A 19,183-nucleotide genomic window follows, 5' to 3' on the forward strand; every position below is an offset into this window, starting at 1 on the left:
GACCAGGACCAGGACTGAGACCAGGACCAGGACTGAGACTGAGACCAGGACTGAGACTGAGACCAGGACCAGGACTGAGACCAGTACTGAGACTGAGACTAGGACCAGGACTGAGACTGAGACCAGGACTGAGACTGAGACCAGGGCTGAGACTGAGACCAGGACTGAGACTGAGACTGAGACTGAGACCAGGACGTCAGCCTGGTTTCTGCTGTGTTTGTTTTTATATCCAGGACGTGTGATTGGTCTGACGGGTCATGTGACCTGATGACCTCACAGGTTCTGTCTGAATAAACTTTGAGTTTTTTAATCGACTGATTCTGTTTTTTCATTAAGCTCATCTGAAAGTGTTAGCATGCTAACAGAACCGGGCCCAGCAGCTGGACCGGACCGGGTCGAGCTCAGGGACCAACGGAACCGAGGTGATCTGCTGACTTTATGATGGAAACATCAAATCAAATCAGATCAATTTTATTTGTACAGCCCAAAGTCACAAAGTCCATTTTCCTCTGAGGCTTTACAATCTGTACAGGGAGTGACACCCTCTGTCCTTAGACCCTCGGTTCCAGTGAGGAAAAACTTGCCCACAAAAACCTTTAACAGGGAAAAAAGGTGGAAGAAACCTCAGGAAGAGCCACAGAGGAGGGATCCCTCTCCCAGCAAATCATCAACTAACTATAAACTGTGATGGAGATATGGCAGCAATAATGACAGTAGTAATATGTGTAGTGGACGTCATGCAGGACCACAGCAGCAGCCACGATCCACGAGAACCTGCTGGACGACAGAGACAGAAACTCCAGGGAAGAAGTTTAGTTAGTGACATGATTAATGAGACATGAAGGTTTCTTCAACCAACACCGAGCCTGACGAGGAATAACCCTGAGAGAGACAGAGACAGATCATAGTGACACTGCTGGGTTCAGAGGTTCTGTTCTGGTTCTGGTCCGGCTGATGCTAGCTCATATCTCTCTACTGGCTGACCAATCAGACGAACGTGTTCCTGATTTAAACATGACAATAAAAACTTTATTTACACTGTTCAGTCATGGTTCTGGTTCTGGTTTGGTCCGTCAGACGTTGACGCAGTACGCTGCAGCAGCGTTCAAGTCCTCGGCATCCTGCAGAGCTTCGGGCAGAACTCCGGCGGGCGTCGTCACCATCCTCACCGTGGTTCTGTTGAACAGGGTCCGCTCGTAGTCCATCAGCTGCCTCCAGAACCCTGCATTGGGTCGGATGAACGGTCGCTGCTCCAGAACCGCCTCATGAGCCCGACGGAGGCTGAGACCTTCAAACCTGAAAACACAGAGACCAGCAGAGGTCAGAGCCTGGACCGGGTCAGGACCGGGGTCCACAGCAAGCAGAGCCAGGGAGGAGGGACAGCAGAGGTTAGAGCCTAGACCGGGTCAGGACCGGGGCTGGGGGTGGTGTTGTACCTCATCAGGTAGGCCATGATCAGAGCCGGGGATCGACTCCTGCCGGCAGTACAGTGGACCAGAGTCTTCCCCGTCTGGTTCTGGTGGATCCGTTCAGACACCGGGTCAAAGTACTGGTTCAGGGGGGCGTGGGGTTGATCCTGGACCGGGACCTGAAGGACCTGCAGCCCGTCCAGCTGAGGGTAGGACACGTCCTCCAGACAGCTGGCGTTGACGATGAGCGTGATGTTCCTGCTGATCAGGACGCTCGGGTTCAGAGCCGAGTCCAGACCGCTGAGGAACAGAACCGGGGTCACCTGAGAGACCGCCATCAGAGTCCCGACACAGGGCCCAGACACACTCACGTCCGAATTAGTCAGAACTTCAGCTCTTATGTTTGTCTGAGGCGGGACTCGAACCCGAACCTGCCAGTCCTCAGGTCCAAATGTTGGACGGTTGGAGCCAATCATCATTCACCTTCAACATTTGACCAATCACAGCGCAGAAACGTTTGTCTCACGTGTCTGTCTGAGGCGGGACTCGAACCTTCTCATTTAACTTCACATGGTGCCGTGAAGGCACCACTGTGTCTGGGTGCGTTCAGGGGCGGCTCGGACACAAACAGACTGCGTCATCGGATGAGTCACGCGGACAGTTTCGGTTCAGCGTGAGCAGGTAAGACCGGATCCTACTGGTCCGTCACAGCGACCCGCAGTTACAGATTTATTTATTACAAATATATTAAAGAGAGAAGTTCGGCAGACGTCATCAGAGACGTCACGCTTTAACGGTCCGGTTCGGTTCGGTAGACACGCTCAGTCCAGCCCCTGTACGGTGAAAACACGGCGGCTCACCTCACGGTTCGGTTCAGTCGAACACAGGACGGGTTCCGAACATTTGTTTGACGGCTCTGATTGGCTGAAACGTCACAGAGCGAAGAGTCCGAGACGCTTTGAAGTGAACAGAACTTTAGAACCAGGATCCAATTACAGACTTCCGGTCATCGTGTCCCAGCTCTTCAAAATAAAAGCCCTAACGAACAGTCAGTTCTGACCCATCGTTCAGAACCATCAAGAACTCTGACACAGAACCTCTGCGAGCCTCTCGGGTCTGTGGTGGGTTCTGAATGTACCTCAGCACCTGAAACCGGATCTATAAACCACTTTCTGTTCTGTTTCCTGTTCTGATGTAGACCACATGAACATGCAGAAGACAGCACCGGACCGGAACCAGAAACCTGTCATCCCCAAGGTCCGATACCACCCGTCCATCCAGACCCAGACACCCGGAGACAAAGCCAGGATGAGCCAAAGTCCAGAAACCAGACATGCTGCCAGACACACCCCTAAGACCGGGACTGACAATGAGGTGGTCCAGAACCGGGCCGCTGACAGGACACCTCAGGTTAGTCCAGGTCCGGCTGTGAGACCACGTCAGAGGGCTCAGAAACCAGATCAGAACCCGGTCCAGGGAGCTGTGACAGGTCCTCAAGCACCAGGCCAGCTCGCTAACAGAACCCCTCCCAGTCCAGAGCTGGTTCCTCTGGTTCTGGGGGCCCGGTTGGACCGGAGCGTTGTGGAGGAAGTGGAGGTTCTGACCCGCGGACAGAGTAACAATGAAGACTGGTTCAGGTGGAGGAAGAACCGGATCACGGCCTCCGTGGCTCACCGCATCGCTCACTGCCGCTTTGTTAACGGCAAGAGCAAAACCCCGCCCACCTCCTACCTGACTGCCATCACAGGTAAGCCCCGCCCCCTCACACCTGGACCCAGACAGTGCTGGTTCTGGTTTTGTTAGCATTCTAACATGTTAATGTTGTTCATTAATGAACTGGTTCTGATTGGACAGGTGAAGGTCCGAGGGTCCAGACCCGAGCCATGAGCTGGGGCATCACGAAGGAGGCCGAGGTGGTCCGCATGTATCAGGTACAGGTGAACTCATTAATTATTCATGAGGTCGAAACAGCCAATCACATCAGACTTAATTAACACGACGTCGTCCTGCAGAGACAGAAGACGTCCTCGGGTCGGCCCGTCCAGGTTCTGGACTGCGGCCTGTTCATCGACGATCAGCGGCCCTGGTTGGCTGCGAGTCCTGACGGCATCGTGACGGACAGCCGGACCGGCCAATGGCTGCTCTGCCTGGAGGTCAAATGTCCCTACAAACACAGACATGGACGGGTGGAGGACGCCTGCAGGGACGACCCCGCCTTCTGTCTGGAGATACGAGACGAGGAGGGACGGAAGCCTGGACAGGTAGAGAGACATCCACAAACATCTGTCCTGACTCTAGTTGTCTCTAACCTTGTCTCCTTGTCTGTCTCCTTGTCTCCTTGTCTGTCTCCTTGTCTCCTTTCTCTAACCTTGTCTCCTTATCTGTCTCCTTGTTTGTCTCCTTGTCTCTAACCTTGTCTCTAACCTTGTCTCCTTGTCTGTCTCCTTGTCTCTAACCTTGTCTCCTTGTCTCTAATCGTGTCTGCTTGTCTGTCTCTTTGTCTCTAACCATGTCTCCTTGTCTCTAACCTTGTCTCCTTGTCTCTAACCATGTCTCCTTATCTGTCTCCTTGTCCAGCCCCCGGCATACCGCCTGAAGACGTCTCACAGTTACTTCACACAGATTCAGTGTCAGCTGGCGGTGACCGGTCTGCGTCAGGCCGACCTCGTCGTCTTCACCCTGAAGGAGCTCGGCGTCGTCCCGGTGACCTTTGACCCCGTCTTCTGGGAGGACACGGTGTCCAAGCTGCAGGTGTTCTACAGGGACGCCGTCCTGCCTCACCTGAACCAGGACACTGCTCTGAGACCGGAGACGTAGAGACGGGCCGTGTCCTTGAACGCCTCGCGTCCTGTCACTCTCGTGGTGTGTTCAGGTGCTCCTCGGAGGATCACGTCTCCTGGCTTTGGCGTGTTGACGGACTCCTGGACTTCTTTCACATGTTCACGTGTTTCTGAACACGCATGTTTAGAAACGTTTGTGTGTGTAACACCTGATGTAACCACCAGGGGGAGTGTGTTTGTGTTTACGGATGAGCTGCAGGTGTGTTCATTAGGTCATGTGATCAGGTGAGGTCAGCAGGTGTGTTCATTAGATCAGGTGGTCAGGTGAGGTCAGCAGGTGTGTTCATTAGATCAGTGTTTTTCAACCTTTTTTGAGCCAATGATACTCTGCAGCCGTCTAATAATACAATATAATCATTCTTATCAAAGTGTCTTGAATAGGAATCAAATAAACACAAAAACTATTTTATCATCTTTTATATTTCTTCTTTCAAATAAACAGTCCACTTCAGAAATACACCTGGAACATGAAATGCCACAACAATGTGGTCTGAAAACTAAAGACGGAAGAAGACTTCAGTGTCCAAAAGCATCTGTTAGCAGGAAGATGCCAACAGATGAACAGATGCAACATCGGGCCGCTCATTCGTCAGATATATATCTAATCTAATCTAATCTACTAATCCATAACTACTGTGCTCATCAATGATGAGTTTATAAACTACATACTGAGTGCTCGTGTTCTAAAAGATGAATTCAGTATTTATTCATGCTTAACTAATGCTTTAGTGTGCACTCATTATAAAGTGTGACCATAATGACTAATGAATAATAATGAAATGATTTGAGTGAGGACTCGTCCTCAGACTGTTTGATTCAAAGAATCAGAGACTGATGATGGTTTATGACTCTGAAAGTTTCACGTCATCAGTGATGGACTGTGAATAAAAACAGGAAACACACGGACACGGATCAATGAGACACTTCCTGTTTATTGATGTTTGATTGATTTGGTTACAAAGCGTTTGACTGCAGGAGAAATATCAAATCACTCAAATCACTGGATTATATCTGATTTCAAAGCAGAGTCAGTGTGTGGAGAGAAGTAAAGTCCAGATCCAGAGTCCAGACTAAACCTGGTCCAGGACTTCAGTCCTCCAGTGAACAGGACCGTCCTGGATCAGAGTTTAGACCAGCAGAGGATCAGAGTACAGATCATCAGACAATCAGGTGTTCAGCCGGTACAGCAGGGGGCAGCACTGACCAGCTGCTGAGCTGAAAACACACCAAGCAGGTTAAAGCAGCAGCTGACAAACAGGACCAGAACCAGGACCAGGTCCGAGATCAGGTCCAGGATCAGTTACTGGGAACCAGAATCCTTCCTGCAGTGAAGAAAAGACAACGACAGAGTCAACCTCAAATCAGATACCGCCTCATTAAAACTGGTCTGTACTGGTCTGTGCTGGTCTGTTCTGGTCTGTACTGGTGTGTTCTGGTCTGTGCTGGTCTGTTCTGGTCTGTACTGGTCTTTACTGGTCTGTTCTGGTCTGCCCTGGTCTGTTCTGGTCTGTTCTGGTCTGTGCTGGTCTATTCTGGTCTGTACTGGTCTGTTCTGGTCTGTTCTGGTCTGTTCTGGTCTGACCTCGGGCCTTCCTCTTGTAGTAGATGAATCCAGCCAGAGACAAGATCAGACCCAGGATCAGTCCTGAGGCTCCGATGGCGATCTTGTTTCTCTCAGACTCAGGCATGGACGGGTCTGAGGACAGACAGGTGAGAGACAGACAGGTGAGAGACAGAGGTGAGAGAGACAGACAGGTGAGAGAGACAGACAGGTGAGTAGACAGACAGGTGAACGGACAGACAGGTGAGAGAGACAGACAGGTGAACGGACAGACAGGTGAGCAGGCAGACAGGTGAATAGACAGACAGGTGAGAGAGACAGACAGGTGAGAGAGACAGACAGGTGAGCAGGCAGACAGGTGAGCAGACAGACAGGTATTTACCCCAGTCAGTGATCAGAGGTTCTTTCAGGCTGGCGTGCTCCACCACACAGGAGATCTTCTCTCCAGACCTGAACCAACACAAACAACACATCAGAGTTCTGACTGGACCAGAACCAGAACCTGGACCTGGACCTGGACCTGGACTGACCTGGGCGTGTACTCCAGGTGAGAGTGGATCTGGTAGTACCAATCAGCGTCTGCCAGCTCATCAGTGGAAGTGACATCAGAGGTGACTTCCTGTCCGTCTCTGATCCAGCTCACCTTGATGTGTTGGGGGTAGAAGTCGAAGACGCTGCAGACCAGCATGGAGGGATGGTGACCACCAGGGGGCGTCACAGAGGAGGCTCAGGACAACGTACGGCTCAGCTTAAAGAACAGATGCTTATAATATTAATATATTATGTAATTATGAAAGCGATCATTATAATACTTAATATATTAGGTAATTATGAAAGACAGATAATTATTAATAATTATATATTATGTAATTCTAGACAGATCATTATAATATTAATATAATTTGTAATTAAAAGACCGATCATGAAAAAAAAAAAAAAAAAAAAAAAAAAAAAAAAAAAAAAAAAAAAAAAAAAAAAATAAAAAAAAAAAAAAAAAAAAAAAAAACAAAAAAAAATAATAATTAATATATTATTATGATTAAAACAGATCATTATAAAATTAATATATTATGTATTAATAAAGACAGATTCATGATAATAATTAATATATGATGTAATTATTAAAGACAGATCATTATAAGAATTAAATATATTATGTAATTACAAAGACAGTCATTATATAAGTAAGATATTATGTAATTATTACAGACAGATAATAATTAATATATTATGTATATCAAAGCAGATCATTATCATAATTACATATATTATGTATGATGAAAGACAGATCTTATAATAATTAATATATTATGTTTAATTATTAAAGACAGATAATAAGTAATATATTATTGTCCTTCTTAGACCGATCCATGTTATACTCACTTACTATATTATGTATTTATTAAGACAAAACTCCTTATCATAATGAATCGATGCTTAATTTAATTAAAGAACCAGCTCCTTCTCCTCCTTACGATCTATGTCATTCTTCACGACCGATCATTAGAATCATTAATCTATTCTGTACTTACCACGCCCCGCTCTTCTCATACTTAATCTATTCCTGTCTTCTGCACGCCCGCTACATTCTCATACTTCCTCTCTATCTGTCCTTCTGCCAGCACCGACCTTCCTCCTAATTCCTCTCTTCCCTGTACAGTCTTACAGCCCGATCATGCTCCTCCTTATCCTTCTGTCCATTCATTCCCCGCCAGGTCCTTCTCCTCCGTCCTCTCTCTGGCACGTATTACCGCCGACGCTCCCTTCTCCTCCATTCCATCTATTCTGTCATTCTGCCGCCAAGCTCCTTCTTCTCCTCCTTCCTCTCTTCTGTCCTTCGCCCGCCGCTCCTTCCGCCTCTTTCCTATCTTTGTCCTTCTTCCGCCATTCCGTCTAATCCTTCTCCTTCTGTCCCTTTCTTCCGCCCGCTCCGTCTCCTCCGTCCTCTCTTCTGTAATCGGCCCGCCCAGCGCTCCCTTCTCCTCCTTCCTCTCTCTGTCCTTCTGCCCGCCCGCTCCTTCTCCTCCGTCTCTCATTCTGTCCTTCTTCCCGCCCGCTCCTTCCCTCCTTCCTCGCTTCTGTCCTTCTGCCCGCCCGCTGCCCTTTTTTTTATTTTTTGGTTTTTTTTTTTTTTTCTTCTCATCCGTCCCTCTTCTGTCTGCTTCCAGCCCGCTTCCCTTATCTCCTTCCTCTCTTCCTGTCCTTCCGCCGCACGCTCCTTCTCCTCCTTCCCTCTCTCTCTCTCCCCCCCCCCGGCCACCCCGGGCGGCGGCGGCCCCGCGCGCGCTCTCTCCTTCTTCGCTGCCTCTTGTCCTTTACCTCCGTCCATCATCGCTTCCTTCTTCTCCTGTCTGTCTTTTACCTCCTTCCCTCCTCTCTTCCTTCTTCTCCTGCTCTGTCCTTTCCGCCTTCCATCCTCGCCTTCTTTTCTACTGCTCTGGCTTTCCTCCTTCCCTACTCTCTTCCTTTCCTTCTCCTGCTCGGCGCTGTCGTTCCTCCTGCCCTCCTCGCTTCATTCTTCTCCTGCTTCTCTGTCTTTACCTCCTTTCCTCTCCCTCCTCACTAATTCTTCTACTGACTCTGTCTATTCCTCTGCCCTCCTCTCTTCCTTCTTCTCTGCTCTGTCCTTTCCTCCTTCCCTCCTCGCTTCTTCTTCGCCTGCCTCTAGTCTTTCCTCCTTTCCACTCCTCCTATTACTTCTTCGCCTGACATCCTGTCTTAGCCTCCTTCCTCACTCGCTTCCTTCTCTCATGCTCTCTGTCTTTCCTCACTTCCATCCTCTCTTCCTTCTTCTCCTGCCCTGTCTTTCTCCTTTATCCCTCCATCTCATTCCTTCTTCTCCTGCCTGTCCTTTCACTCCTTCCCTCCTCTCTTCCTTCTTCGCCTGCTCTGTCTTTCTCCTTCCATCCTCTCATATCCTTAACTTCTCCTGCGACTGTCTTTTCCTCCTTCCCTCCTTCTTCCTATTTCTCCTGCTTCTGTCTTTGAGAAGTACATCATATAATTCATTCTTATAATGATCTGTCTTTATCATTACATAAATAGATTAATTATTATAATGATCTGTCTTTTAATAATTACAATATATATTAAATGTATTATAATGATTCCTGTCTTTAATAATTACATAAGATATTAATTATTATAATGATCTGTCTTTAATAATTACATACTATATATTAAATATTATCTGTCTTTAAAATAATAAGTACATAATATTTAATTAGTATCATGATGCGGCTTTCATAATTACATAATATAGTATAATTTCATAAGATATAATATAATATCGGTCCTTTTATAATTACATAATATAGTAATTATTATGTCTAATATTAACAAATAGATTGAATTATTAGAATGATCGGTCTTTCATAATTACATATAATATTATTATTTAATATGTGATAATTCATATATATTAAGGATGATAATGATCTGTGTTTATAATTACCATAAGATATTATACTTATCTAATAATGATCGTACGTTATTAATCTCATGTATTAATTATTAAATATCATTCTTCTGTATAATTCTACATATATTAATTAAGGATGGATCGTCCTTTATATTCCATCCTTATAACTGTCTCTTTAACTTAATTAACTATCACTGTATTAATAATACATCATCATATATAGAATTAGTTATACATATCTGTCTGTCCGTATATTACGATTGCATACTTCTAGATATCTGTCTTTACGGACGCCGTTACGTGTCCGGAGCTCTGTGACCCCCCGGGTGGTCACCACCCTCCATGCTGGTCTGCAGCTCTTCGACTTCTACCCCCCAACACATCAAGGTGAGCGGGATCAGACGACGACAGGAAGTCACCGATTGATGTCACTTCCACTGATGAGCTGGCAGAGCCTGATGGTACTACCAGATCCACTCTCACTGGAGTACACCGCCCAGGTCAGATCCAGTCCAGGTCGCAGGTCAGAGGTCCAGGTCATGCTGGTCCAGTCAGAACTCTGATGTGTTGTTTTGTGTTGGTTCAGTCTGGAGAGAAGATCCTGTGTGGGGTGGAGCACGCCAGCCTGAAAGAACCCTGATCACACTGGGGTAAATACCTGTCTGTCTGCTCACCGGTCTGTCCTGCGCACCGTTCTGTCTCTCTCTCTCACCTGGCTGACTGTTTCACACTGTCTGTACTGCTCCACCTGTCGGTCTACCTGTCTGTCTGTTTACCGGTTTTTCTACCTGTCTGTCTGTTCACCTGTCTGTCGGCTACCCTGTCCCTGTCCTGTTCACCTGTGCTTCTCTCTCACCGGTCCTGTCCTGCTCACCTGTCCTGTTTACCTGTCGGTCTCTCACCTGTCTGTCTTTTCTCTCACTGTTGTCTGTTTGGGCTGTCTGTCTGCTCACCTGTCGCTCTCAAATGTCTGTCTGTTCAACCTGTCTGTCTCTCTCACCTTGTCCTGTCTGTTCACCTGTCTGTCTACTCACCGGCTTTCTCTGCACCGTACTGTCTCTCCTCACCTGTCTGTCTCTCCCACCTCTGGCTGCTCACCATGGTCTGTCTTCTCACCTGTCCCCCTGTCTTCCACATCTGTCTGCTTCTGTTCTGTTGTCTACCTTTTCCTGCTCTGTCTAACTGTTACCTGTCTCTCACACTCTCTGTCTGCTCACCTGTCTGGTCTTCCACCTTGTCACCGTCGCCTGTCACTGTCTTCTCTCACTGTCTTGCTCACCTGTCGTCGTCACCCGCTGTGCTGCTCACTGTCTCTCCGTCTCTCACCTGTCCTGTCCTCAGACCCGTCCCTGCCTGAGTCTGAGAGAAACAAGATCGCCATCGGAGCCTCAGGACTGATCCTGGGTCGGATCTTGTCTTGGCTGGATTCATCTACTACAAGAGGAGGCCCGAGGTCAGACCAGTAACAAACCAGAAACAGACCAGTAACAGACACCATACAGACACAGAATAAGACCAGCACAGACCAGAACAGAACCGAGTCACAGACCAGGCAGACCAGAACAGACCAGTAACAGACCAGACAGACCAGACACAGACCAGCACAGACAAGACACAGCACAGCAGTACAGACCAGAAACAGACCAGCACCAGACCAGTACAGACCAGTTTTTTAATGACGGTGGTATCTGATTGAGTGTTGACTTCTGTCTGTCGTTGTCTTTTCTTCACTGCAGGAAGGATTCTGGTTTCCCAGTAAACTGATCCTGGACCTGTCTCAGGACCTGGATCCTGGTTTCTGGTCCTGTTTGTTCAGCTGCTGCTTTTAACCTGCTTGGGGTGTTTTCAGCTCAGCAGCTGGTCAGTGCTGCCCCCTGCTGGACCGGCTGAACACCTGTATTGTCGATGATCTGTACTCTGATCCTCTGCTTGGTCTAAACTCGATCCAGGACGGTCCGTGTTCACTGGAGGACTGAAGTCCTGGACCAGGTTAGTCGGACTCGGATCTGGACTTACTTCTCTCCACACACGGACTCTGCTTTGAATCAGATATAATCCAGTGATTTGAGTGTGGTGTTTAGTTGATATTTCTCCGCCAGTCCAACGCTTTGTAACCAAAATCAAACATCAATAAACAGGAAGTGCTCATTGACCGTGTCCGTGTGTTTCTGTTTTATTCACAGTCCATCACTGAGAGTGAAACTTTCAGAGTCATAAACCATCAGCAGTCTCTGATCTTTGTTATCAAACAGTCTGAGGAGAGTCCTCACTCAAATCATTCATTATAGTCCATTAGTCATTATGGTCACACTTTTATAATGAGTGCACACTAAAGCATTAGTTAAAGCATGAATAAATACTGAATCACTTTTAGAACACGAGCACTCAGTATGTAGTTTATAAACTCATCACTTGATGAGCACAGTAGTTATGGATAGTAGTTAGATGAGATTAGATATGTACTGATGAATGAAGCGGTCCGATGTTGCATCTGTTTCATCTGTTGGCATCTTCCTGCTACAGATGCTTTTGGACACTGGAAGTCCTTCCTTCGTCTTTATGTTCAGACCACATTGTTGTGGCATTTCATGTTCCAGGTGTATTTCTGAGTGGACGGTTATTTGAAAGAAGAAATAGAAAAGATGAATAAATGTTTTGTGTTTATTGATTGATTCCTATTCAAGACACCGTTGATAAGAATGATTATATTGTATTATTAGGCGGCTGCAGAGTATCACTGGTCTCAAAAAAAAAGTTGAAAACACACTGATCTCAATGACACACACTGCTGACCGTCACCTGATCCCACATCGATCTACTGAACACTCCTGCTGACCTCACCTGACCTTATACACACCTGATCTAATGAACACACCTGCGGACCCTCACCTGATCACCTGAATCTATATGAAACACACCTGTGACCTCACGTTCACATGACCTAATGAACACACCTGCTGACCTCACCTGATCACATGACGATGAACACACTGCTGACCGCACCTGATCACTGACTAATGAACAACACCTGCTGACGCTGAACCTGACACATTATCTAATGAACACACCTGCTGACCATCACCTGAAATCACATGAACACGAATGAACACAACTGCTGACCTCACCTGATCACATGATCTAATGAATCAAGACAACTGCTGACCTCACCTGACACATGACTAATGAACACACATGCTGACCCTCACCTGATCACATGACTCTAATGAACACACCTGCTGACCTCACACCTGACCACCCTGATCATGACACATCCTTGCCTGCCCCACCTGAACCACCTGATCTAATGAACACACACCTGCTGACCTCACCTGATCACTGATCTAATGAACACACCTGCTGACCTCACCTGATCACATGACCTAATGAACACACCTGCGGACCTCAACCTGATCACCTGATCGTAATAACCACCTCCCCTGGTGTTTACATCAGGTGTTTACACACACACACAAACGTTTCAACATCGTGTTCAACAAACTCGTGAACATGTGAAAGAAGTCCTGGAGTCCGTCACACACGCCAAAGCCGGAGACGTGATCCTCCGAGGATGCACCTGAACACACCACGAGAGTTACAGGACGCGTTCAAGGACACGTTCCGTCTCTACGTCTCTGGTCTCAGAGCAGTGTCCCGGCTCAGGTGAGGCAGGACGGCGTCCCTGTAGAACACCTGCAGCTTGGACACCGTGTCCTCCCAGAGGACGGGGTCAAAGGTCACTGGGACGACGGCGAGCTCCTTCAGGGTGAAGACGCGAGGTCGGCCTGACGCAGACCGGTCACGCCAGCTGACACTGAATCTGGGTGAAGTAACTGTGGAGACGTCTTCAGGCCGGTAAATGCCGGGGGCTGGACAAGGAGACAGATAAGGAGACATGGTTAGAGACAAGGAGACAAGTTAGAGAACAAGGAGACATGGTTAAGAGACAAGAGAACAAGAGACACGAGAGACAGAGCACGAACGTTAGAGACAAGGAGACAACAAGGAGACAAGTAGAGACAAGGTTAGAGGAACAAGGAGAACCAAACAAGGAGACAGATAAGGACAGAAGGAGACAAGGTTTAGAGAAAGGAGACAAGGAGACAGACAAGGAGACAAGCAACAGACAAGGAGACAAGGTTAGAGACAACTAGAGTCAGGACAGATGGTTTGGTGGATGTCTCTCTACCTGTCCAGGCTTCTTCCGTCCTCCTCGTCTCGATCTCCAGACAGAAGGCGTGGGTACGTCCGGCAGGCGTCCCTCTCCACCCGTGTCCAGGCTGTGTTTGTAGGGGACATTTGACCCTCCAGGCAGAGCAGCCATTGGCCGGTCCGGCTGTCCGTCACGATGCAGTCAGGACTCGAGCCAACCAGGGCCGCTGAGTCGTGAACAGGCCGCAGTCCAGAACCTGGATCGGTGCCGACCAGGACGTCTTCTGTCTCTGCAGGACGACGTCGTGTTAATTAAGTCGAGTGATTGGCTGTTTCGACCTCATGAATATTAAGAGTTCACCTGTACTACCTGATACATGCGGACCCCCTCGGCCCTCCTTCGTGATCCCCCGTTCATGCCTCGGGTCTGGAACCCTGACCTTCACCTGTCCAATCAGAACCAGTTCATTATGAACAACATCAACATATCAAGCATGCAAACAAAACCAGAACCACACTGTCTGGGTCCAGGTGTGAGGGGGCGGGGCTTACCTATGATGGCAGTCAGGTAGGAGGTGGGCGGGGTTTTTGCTCTTGCCGTTAACAAAGCGGCAGTGAGCGATGCGGTGAGCCACGGAGGCCGTGATCCGGTTCTTCTCCACCTGAACCAGTCTTCATTGTTTACTCTGTCCGCGGTCAGAACCTCCCCTTCCTCCACAACACTCCGTTCCAACCGGCCCCCAGAAACCAGAGGAACCAGCTCTGGACTGGGAGGGGTTCTGTTAGCGAGCTGGCCTAGTGCTTGAGGACCGGTCGCAGCTCCCTGGACCCGGGTTCTGATCTGGTTTCTGAGCCCTCTGGACGTGGTCTCCACGCCGGACCTGGACTAAACCTGAGTGTCCTGTCCAGCGGCCCGGTTTCTGGACCACCTAATTGTCAGTCCGTTTAGGGGTGTGTCTGTCTGGCAGCATGTCGTTTTTTTCTGGACTTTGGCTCTCCTGGCTTTGTCTCCGGGTGTCTGGGCTTGATGGACGGGTTGATATCGACTTGGGGATGAACGGGTTTCTTGTTCCGGTCCGGTGCTGTCCTCTGCATGTTCATGTGGTCTACACAAACAGGAAACAGAACAGAAAGGGGTTTATAGATCCGGTTTCAGTGCTGAGGTAACATTCAGACCCACCACAAGACCCGAGAGGCTCGCAGAGGTCTGTGTCAGAGTTCTTGTGGTTCGAACGATGGGCAGAAGAACTGACTGTTCGTTAGGGCTTTTATTTTGAAGAGCTGGGACACGATGACCGGGTTTTGTAATTGGATCTGGTTCTAAAGTCGTTCACTTCAAAGCGCCTCGGCTCGGTTCGCTCTGTGACGTTTCGCCAATCAGAGCCGTCAAACAAATGTTCGGAACCCGTCCTGTGTTCGACTGAAACCGAACCGTGGAGGAGCCGCCGTGTTTTCACCGTACAGGGGCGGGACGGAGCGTTCTACCGAACCAGACCGACCGGACCGTTAAAGCGTGACGTCTCTGATGACGTCGGCGAACTTCTCTAAAGTTTCCGGTTAATATTTAATTTATTTGTAATTATAATCTGTAACTGTGACGGACCAATCAGATCCGGTCTTACCTGCGCGCGGTGCTCAGATGAAGCGAAACTGTCCGCGTGACTGGACTCATCAGTCTGTTTGTGTCCGAGCCGCTCCTGAACGCACCAACAACAGGAGGGTGGTTCAACGGTCACTGTGTGTGGGTTAAATGGAAGCGGGTTCGAGTCCCGCCTCAGACAGACACCTGTGTTCTCATGTGGCTCAGTCTCTGGCCTGGCTCGGGTCTCATGTGGCCTGGTGGTGCTGGACTGTGGTGCCTGTTCTCAATAACGTGGTCTGTTCTGGTCTCCTGTGGTCGCATTGGGGTTCCTGTTCTGGTCTCATGTGGTCGGTGTGGCCTGTGCTGGTCCTCATGTGGTCTCATGTGGCCCTCTTCTGGCCTGTGCTGGTCTCATGTGGCCTGTTCTGGCCTGTTCGGTCTCTGTGCCTGTTTCGGGTCTCAGTGGTCTGTTCTGTCTGTTGTGGTCTCATGTGGTCTCCTGTGGTCCCCCTTCTGTCCCCAGTCTCCTCCTGCAGAAGAAGCTGCCATAAGTTCGAGTTGGCCGTTTTGGCGTAATCTGTGTCCAGAAGCTGCTGAGGAGGCACGAAAGCCCTGATCCCCAGGTAAGAGTCCGACCCAGTCTGATCCACATCACACCGCACAGCCTGACCGGTCTGCTGGTGACCCCAGTCCAGGTCCGGGTCCAGGATCCTCTCAGTGGACTCGCATACTGTTCTGGATCTGTGGTTTCAGTTTGGAGGGTCGCGTTGAGGACGAGGAGCTGCAGCAGATCCTGGACGACATCCAGACCAAGAGGAGCTTCCGTACTGAGACTGAGACCAGGACTGAGAATGAGACCAGGACCAGGGACGGAGAACCAGGACCAAGACTGAACCAGGACAGACGAGACTGAGACCAGTACTGAAACCAGACCAGGAACTGAGACTGAACCAGGAACTGAGACTGAGACTGAGACCCAGGACCAGGACGTCGAGCCTGGTTTCTGCTGGGTTGGTTTTTATATCCAGGACGTGTGATTGGTCTGACGGTCATGTGACATGATGACCTCACAGGTTCTGTCTGAATCACTTTGAGTTTTTTTAAACGACTGATTCTGTTTTTCATTAAGCTCTCTGAAAGTGTTAGCATCAACAGAACGGGCGCCAGCAGCTGGACCCGGACCGGGTCGAGCTCAGGGACCAACGGAACCGAAGGTGATCCTCTGAACTTTATGATTGGAAACATCAGATCAGATCAGATCAGATTTTATTGTACAGCCCAAGTCACAAAGTCCCATTTTCCTCGGAGGCTTTCCAATCTGTACAGGGAGATGACACCCTATGTACTTAAAGGCGGGGTGTGGGGGCGGAGGGGTGTCAAGATGCGGCCCGCGGGCCACATCCGGCCACGCCTAGCTTTTTCATCCGGCCCGCGGCCACATTTTTAATAAAATATAATTTTATTACATGTTTTATAATATAGAACGACCGCTGCGCCAAAAAAAAAAAAAAAAAAAGAAAAAAAAAAAAAAAAAAAAAAAAAAAAAAAAAAAAAAAAAAAAAAAAAAGAAACCGGAGGAAAATCACGAGAGGCGGGCGGCTCATGAAGGCTCGGTTTCTCTGGAGAGCAGGGTGCGGACACTTTGTTTCAATCTTGACACACTCGTTGGAAATGGTCGCTGTAAAAAAAGAAAAAGAGAAAGGTGGACACTGAGTGTCGGATCTTCCAGGGAAATGGACTAATTCGTATTTTTTTTCAGATGAAGGGGAACCTGTGTGTTTGGGTGTGCATGCAGCACGGTCGGTACTAAGGATACAATCTTAAACAAGTTTCGGTAAGTTGGAAAGAATATTCACAGATTAGGACTTCCGGATCAATAAGTAAGGGCGAAACGTTCCAAACACAAATGATGCCTCTTCACATCTGTATAGCATATACTACGAGGCTACAAGAACCAAAAAAACCCGATTTTGTAAAGAACAAGCCTCCTCAAACTGACCCATAACAGTGAGCTTCTCTACGAGCAGCCAGCGGCCCGACGAGTGCGCAGGGAGCGTGCTGCAAATTTCACTTCCAAGAGAGACGCTGAAAACAAAATCAATAACGCGTTTATACTGTTATACAGTATTATGAATCCATAATCACGCCACACTCAACAGTATCCTCGTGGTCATACTGCAACAGCTGTTTTTGAAAAATATACGTTTTTATTATTATGGGGAGACTGGAGTCTAACTATATATACATATATATCATATATACATACTCAAATATGAGGGATGAGTATCTCTGGAACATATTCTTACAGTATCATGTATTGGTGTTAAGCGTTGGGGTTCCAATAGTAGCTTTATTGTTAAAAATATAAATCCAAGCATCAGCACCTTCCATGTCAGTGCGTTGCTTGCATCTAGTACTATGAGCTCTGCTGTGAGATATGACAAACATGGAGCCTCAGGTTGTTACTTTTAGTTTTATTGAAGAAAAATTCTTTAAATAAAAAAGATTTTGTATTGCACTTGTTTTTTAGCACATTTTTTTAATCCATATATTTTTTTTATATTTTCAAATTTAGGCAGTGATGTTTGTGCTCCGGCCCCTTGAGCTCATATATATGGTTGTTATCGCGGGCCCCATGGACCAAGAAAGGGCTAGATGAGTCGCTAAGCTAGATTGACCATGACCCGGGGAAGTGATACCGAACATATCTCACCATGTGAACTAATAGAGGGTTGGTGAAATGGAAACGTTATCAGGCTGGCTTAGACCCTCGGTTCCAGTGGAGGAAAAACTTGCCCAAAAAAACCTTTAACAGGGAAAAAAGGTGTGAAGAACTCAGAAGAGCCACGAGGAGGGATCCCTCTCCCAGCAAATCATCAACTAACTATGAAACTGTGATGGAGATATGGCAGCAATAATGAAAGTAAGTAATATGTGTAGTGGACGTCAGGCAGGACCACAGCAGCAGCCACGATCCAAGAACCTGCTGGACGAACGAGACAGAAACTCCAGGGAAAGTTTAAGTTAGTGACATGATTAATGAGACATGAAGGTTTCTTCAAACCAACACCGAGCCTGACTAGGTTATGTTCTGGTTCTGGTCCCGCTGATGCTAGCGCGCAGCTCTCTACTGGCTGACCAATACAGAGAAAAGTGTTCCTGATTTAAAACATGAAAATAAAAACTTTATTTACACTGTTCAAGTCCCTGATAAACTCAGTCACATGGTTCTGGTTCTGGTTCGGTCCGTCAGACGTTGACGCAGTACGCTGCGGCAGCGTTCAAGTCCTCGGCATCCTGCAGAGCTTCGGACAGACTCCGGCGGGCGTGTCACCATCCTCAACCAGTGGGTCTGTTGAACAGGGTCCCGCTCGTAGTCCATCAGCTGCCTCCAGAACCCTGCGTGGGTCGGATGAACGGTCCGCATGCTCCAGAACCGCCTCAGGAGCCCGACGGAGGCGAGAGACCTTCAAACCTAAAACACAGAGACCAGCAAGAGGTCAAGCCTGGACCGGGTAGGACCGGGTCCACAGCAAGCGAGCAGGGAGGGGGGACAGCAGAGGGTAGAGCCTAGACCGGGTCAGGCGGGGTCCACAGCAAGACAGAGCCGGGAGGGGGACAGCAGAGAAACGTTAAGGCCTATACCGGGTCCAGACCGGGGCTGGAGATTGGGTGTTGTACCCTCAGGTAGGCAATGACAGAGCCCGGGAGAAGGCTCCTGCCGGCAGTACAGTGGACCCGAGTCTGCCCCGGCTGGTTCTGGTGGATCCGTTCAGACACGGGTCAAGTACTGGTTAGGGGGCGTGGGGTTGATCCTGGAACCGGGACCTGAAGACCTGCAAGCCGTCCAGCTGAGGGTAGGACACCGTCCTCCGAGACAGCTGGCGGTTGACGATGATCGTTATGGTTCCTGCTGATCAGAACGCTCGGTTCAGGGCCCGAGTCCAGAACGCTGAGAGAACAGAACCGGGGTCAACACGAGAGACAACCATCAGAACCTGCAGGCGGAGAAGACAGTGTGGAGACACAACCAGGGCACAGACACCCTCACACGTCAGAATTAGTCAGAACTTCAGCTCTTAGTGTTTTGTCTGAGGCGGGACTCGAACCCGAACCTTCCGGTCCGTCAGGATCCAAAATGTTGGACGGTTTGGAGCCAATCATCATTCACCTTCAACGATTTGAGCCAATCACAGCGCAGAAACGTTGTTTTCACGTGTT

At 48.5% G+C, this 19,183-nt stretch overlaps 3 protein-coding genes and 1 pseudogene across 5 annotated transcripts; 2 read left to right on the forward strand and 2 right to left on the reverse strand.

Annotated features, from left to right (window-relative positions):
- Positions 1 to 734: 734 nt before the first annotated feature.
- Positions 735 to 18,971, reverse strand: LOC113746101 (dual specificity protein phosphatase 14). Of its 3 annotated transcripts, none has more exons than XM_027280537.1 (3): positions 18,952 to 18,971; positions 1,437 to 1,744; positions 735 to 1,296 (listed from the first exon to the last, which is right to left on the reverse strand). In XM_027280537.1, exons 1-3 carry the CDS (start codon positions 18,952 to 18,954, stop codon positions 1,074 to 1,076), a joined length of 534 nt encoding a protein of 177 aa, XP_027136338.1. In that variant the 5' UTR covers positions 18,955 to 18,971; the 3' UTR covers positions 735 to 1,073. The 3 variants fall into 3 exon arrangements, with proteins under 3 accessions (XP_027136338.1, XP_027136335.1, XP_027136337.1); XM_027280534.1 differs by lacking the exon at positions 18,952 to 18,971 and adding an exon at positions 2,268 to 2,395 and having other exon boundaries at positions 1,437 to 1,751; XM_027280536.1 differs by lacking the exon at positions 18,952 to 18,971 and adding an exon at positions 2,273 to 2,372 and having other exon boundaries at positions 1,437 to 1,751.
- LOC109139425 (uncharacterized) lies at positions 2,581 to 4,656 on the forward strand. Its single transcript, XM_027280533.1, has 4 exons — positions 2,581 to 3,156; positions 3,264 to 3,340; positions 3,422 to 3,670; positions 3,987 to 4,656. Exons 1-4 carry the CDS (start codon positions 2,613 to 2,615, stop codon positions 4,224 to 4,226), a joined length of 1,110 nt encoding a protein of 369 aa, XP_027136334.1. The 5' UTR covers positions 2,581 to 2,612; the 3' UTR covers positions 4,227 to 4,656.
- On the reverse strand, positions 5,164 to 6,545 carry LOC109139426 (rano class II histocompatibility antigen, A beta chain). Its single transcript, XM_027280538.1, has 4 exons — positions 6,341 to 6,545; positions 6,193 to 6,260; positions 5,832 to 5,945; positions 5,164 to 5,571 (listed from the first exon to the last, which is right to left on the reverse strand). The coding sequence occupies exons 1-4, from the start codon at positions 6,496 to 6,498 to the stop codon at positions 5,546 to 5,548; spliced, it is 366 nt and encodes a 121-aa protein (XP_027136339.1). The 5' UTR covers positions 6,499 to 6,545; the 3' UTR covers positions 5,164 to 5,545.
- Positions 9,562 to 11,060, forward strand: LOC113745986 (rano class II histocompatibility antigen, A beta chain-like; annotated as a pseudogene).
- Positions 18,972 to 19,183: the final 212 nt, after the last annotated feature.

This window comes from Larimichthys crocea, chromosome VII, assembly GCF_000972845.2.
Source record: "Larimichthys crocea isolate SSNF chromosome VII, L_crocea_2.0, whole genome shotgun sequence".
Taxonomy (NCBI): Eukaryota; Metazoa; Chordata; class Actinopteri; family Sciaenidae; genus Larimichthys; species Larimichthys crocea.

Bases quoted from the DNA above. Each gene is read 5' to 3' on its own strand.
- LOC113746101 (XM_027280537.1), bottom strand. The intron at 1,297-1,436 runs GTACAACACCAC...CTGTGTTTTCAG, and splicing joins ATCATGGCCTACCTGATGAG to GTTTGAAGGTCTCAGCCTCC.
- LOC109139426 (XM_027280538.1), bottom strand. From the start codon at position 6,498: ATGCTGGTCTGCAGCGTCTTCGACTTCTACCCCCAACACATCAAGGTG. The intron at 6,261-6,340 runs GTCAGTCCAGGT...GTGTTGGTTCAG, and splicing joins CACCTGGAGTACACGCCCAG to GTCTGGAGAGAAGATCTCCT. The intron at 5,572-5,831 runs GTCAGACCAGAA...TCTTCACTGCAG, and splicing joins CTACAAGAGGAAGGCCCGAG to GAAGGATTCTGGTTCCCAGT.
- LOC109139425 (XM_027280533.1), top strand. From the start codon at position 2,613: ATGAACATGCAGAAGACAGCACCGGACCGGAACCAGAAACCTGTCATC. The intron at 3,341-3,421 runs GTACAGGTGAAC...GTCGTCCTGCAG, and splicing joins AGGTGGTCCGCATGTATCAG to AGACAGAAGACGTCCTCGGG. The intron at 3,671-3,986 runs GTAGAGAGACAT...CTCCTTGTCCAG, and splicing joins AGGGACGGAAGCCTGGACAG to CCCCCGGCATACCGCCTGAA.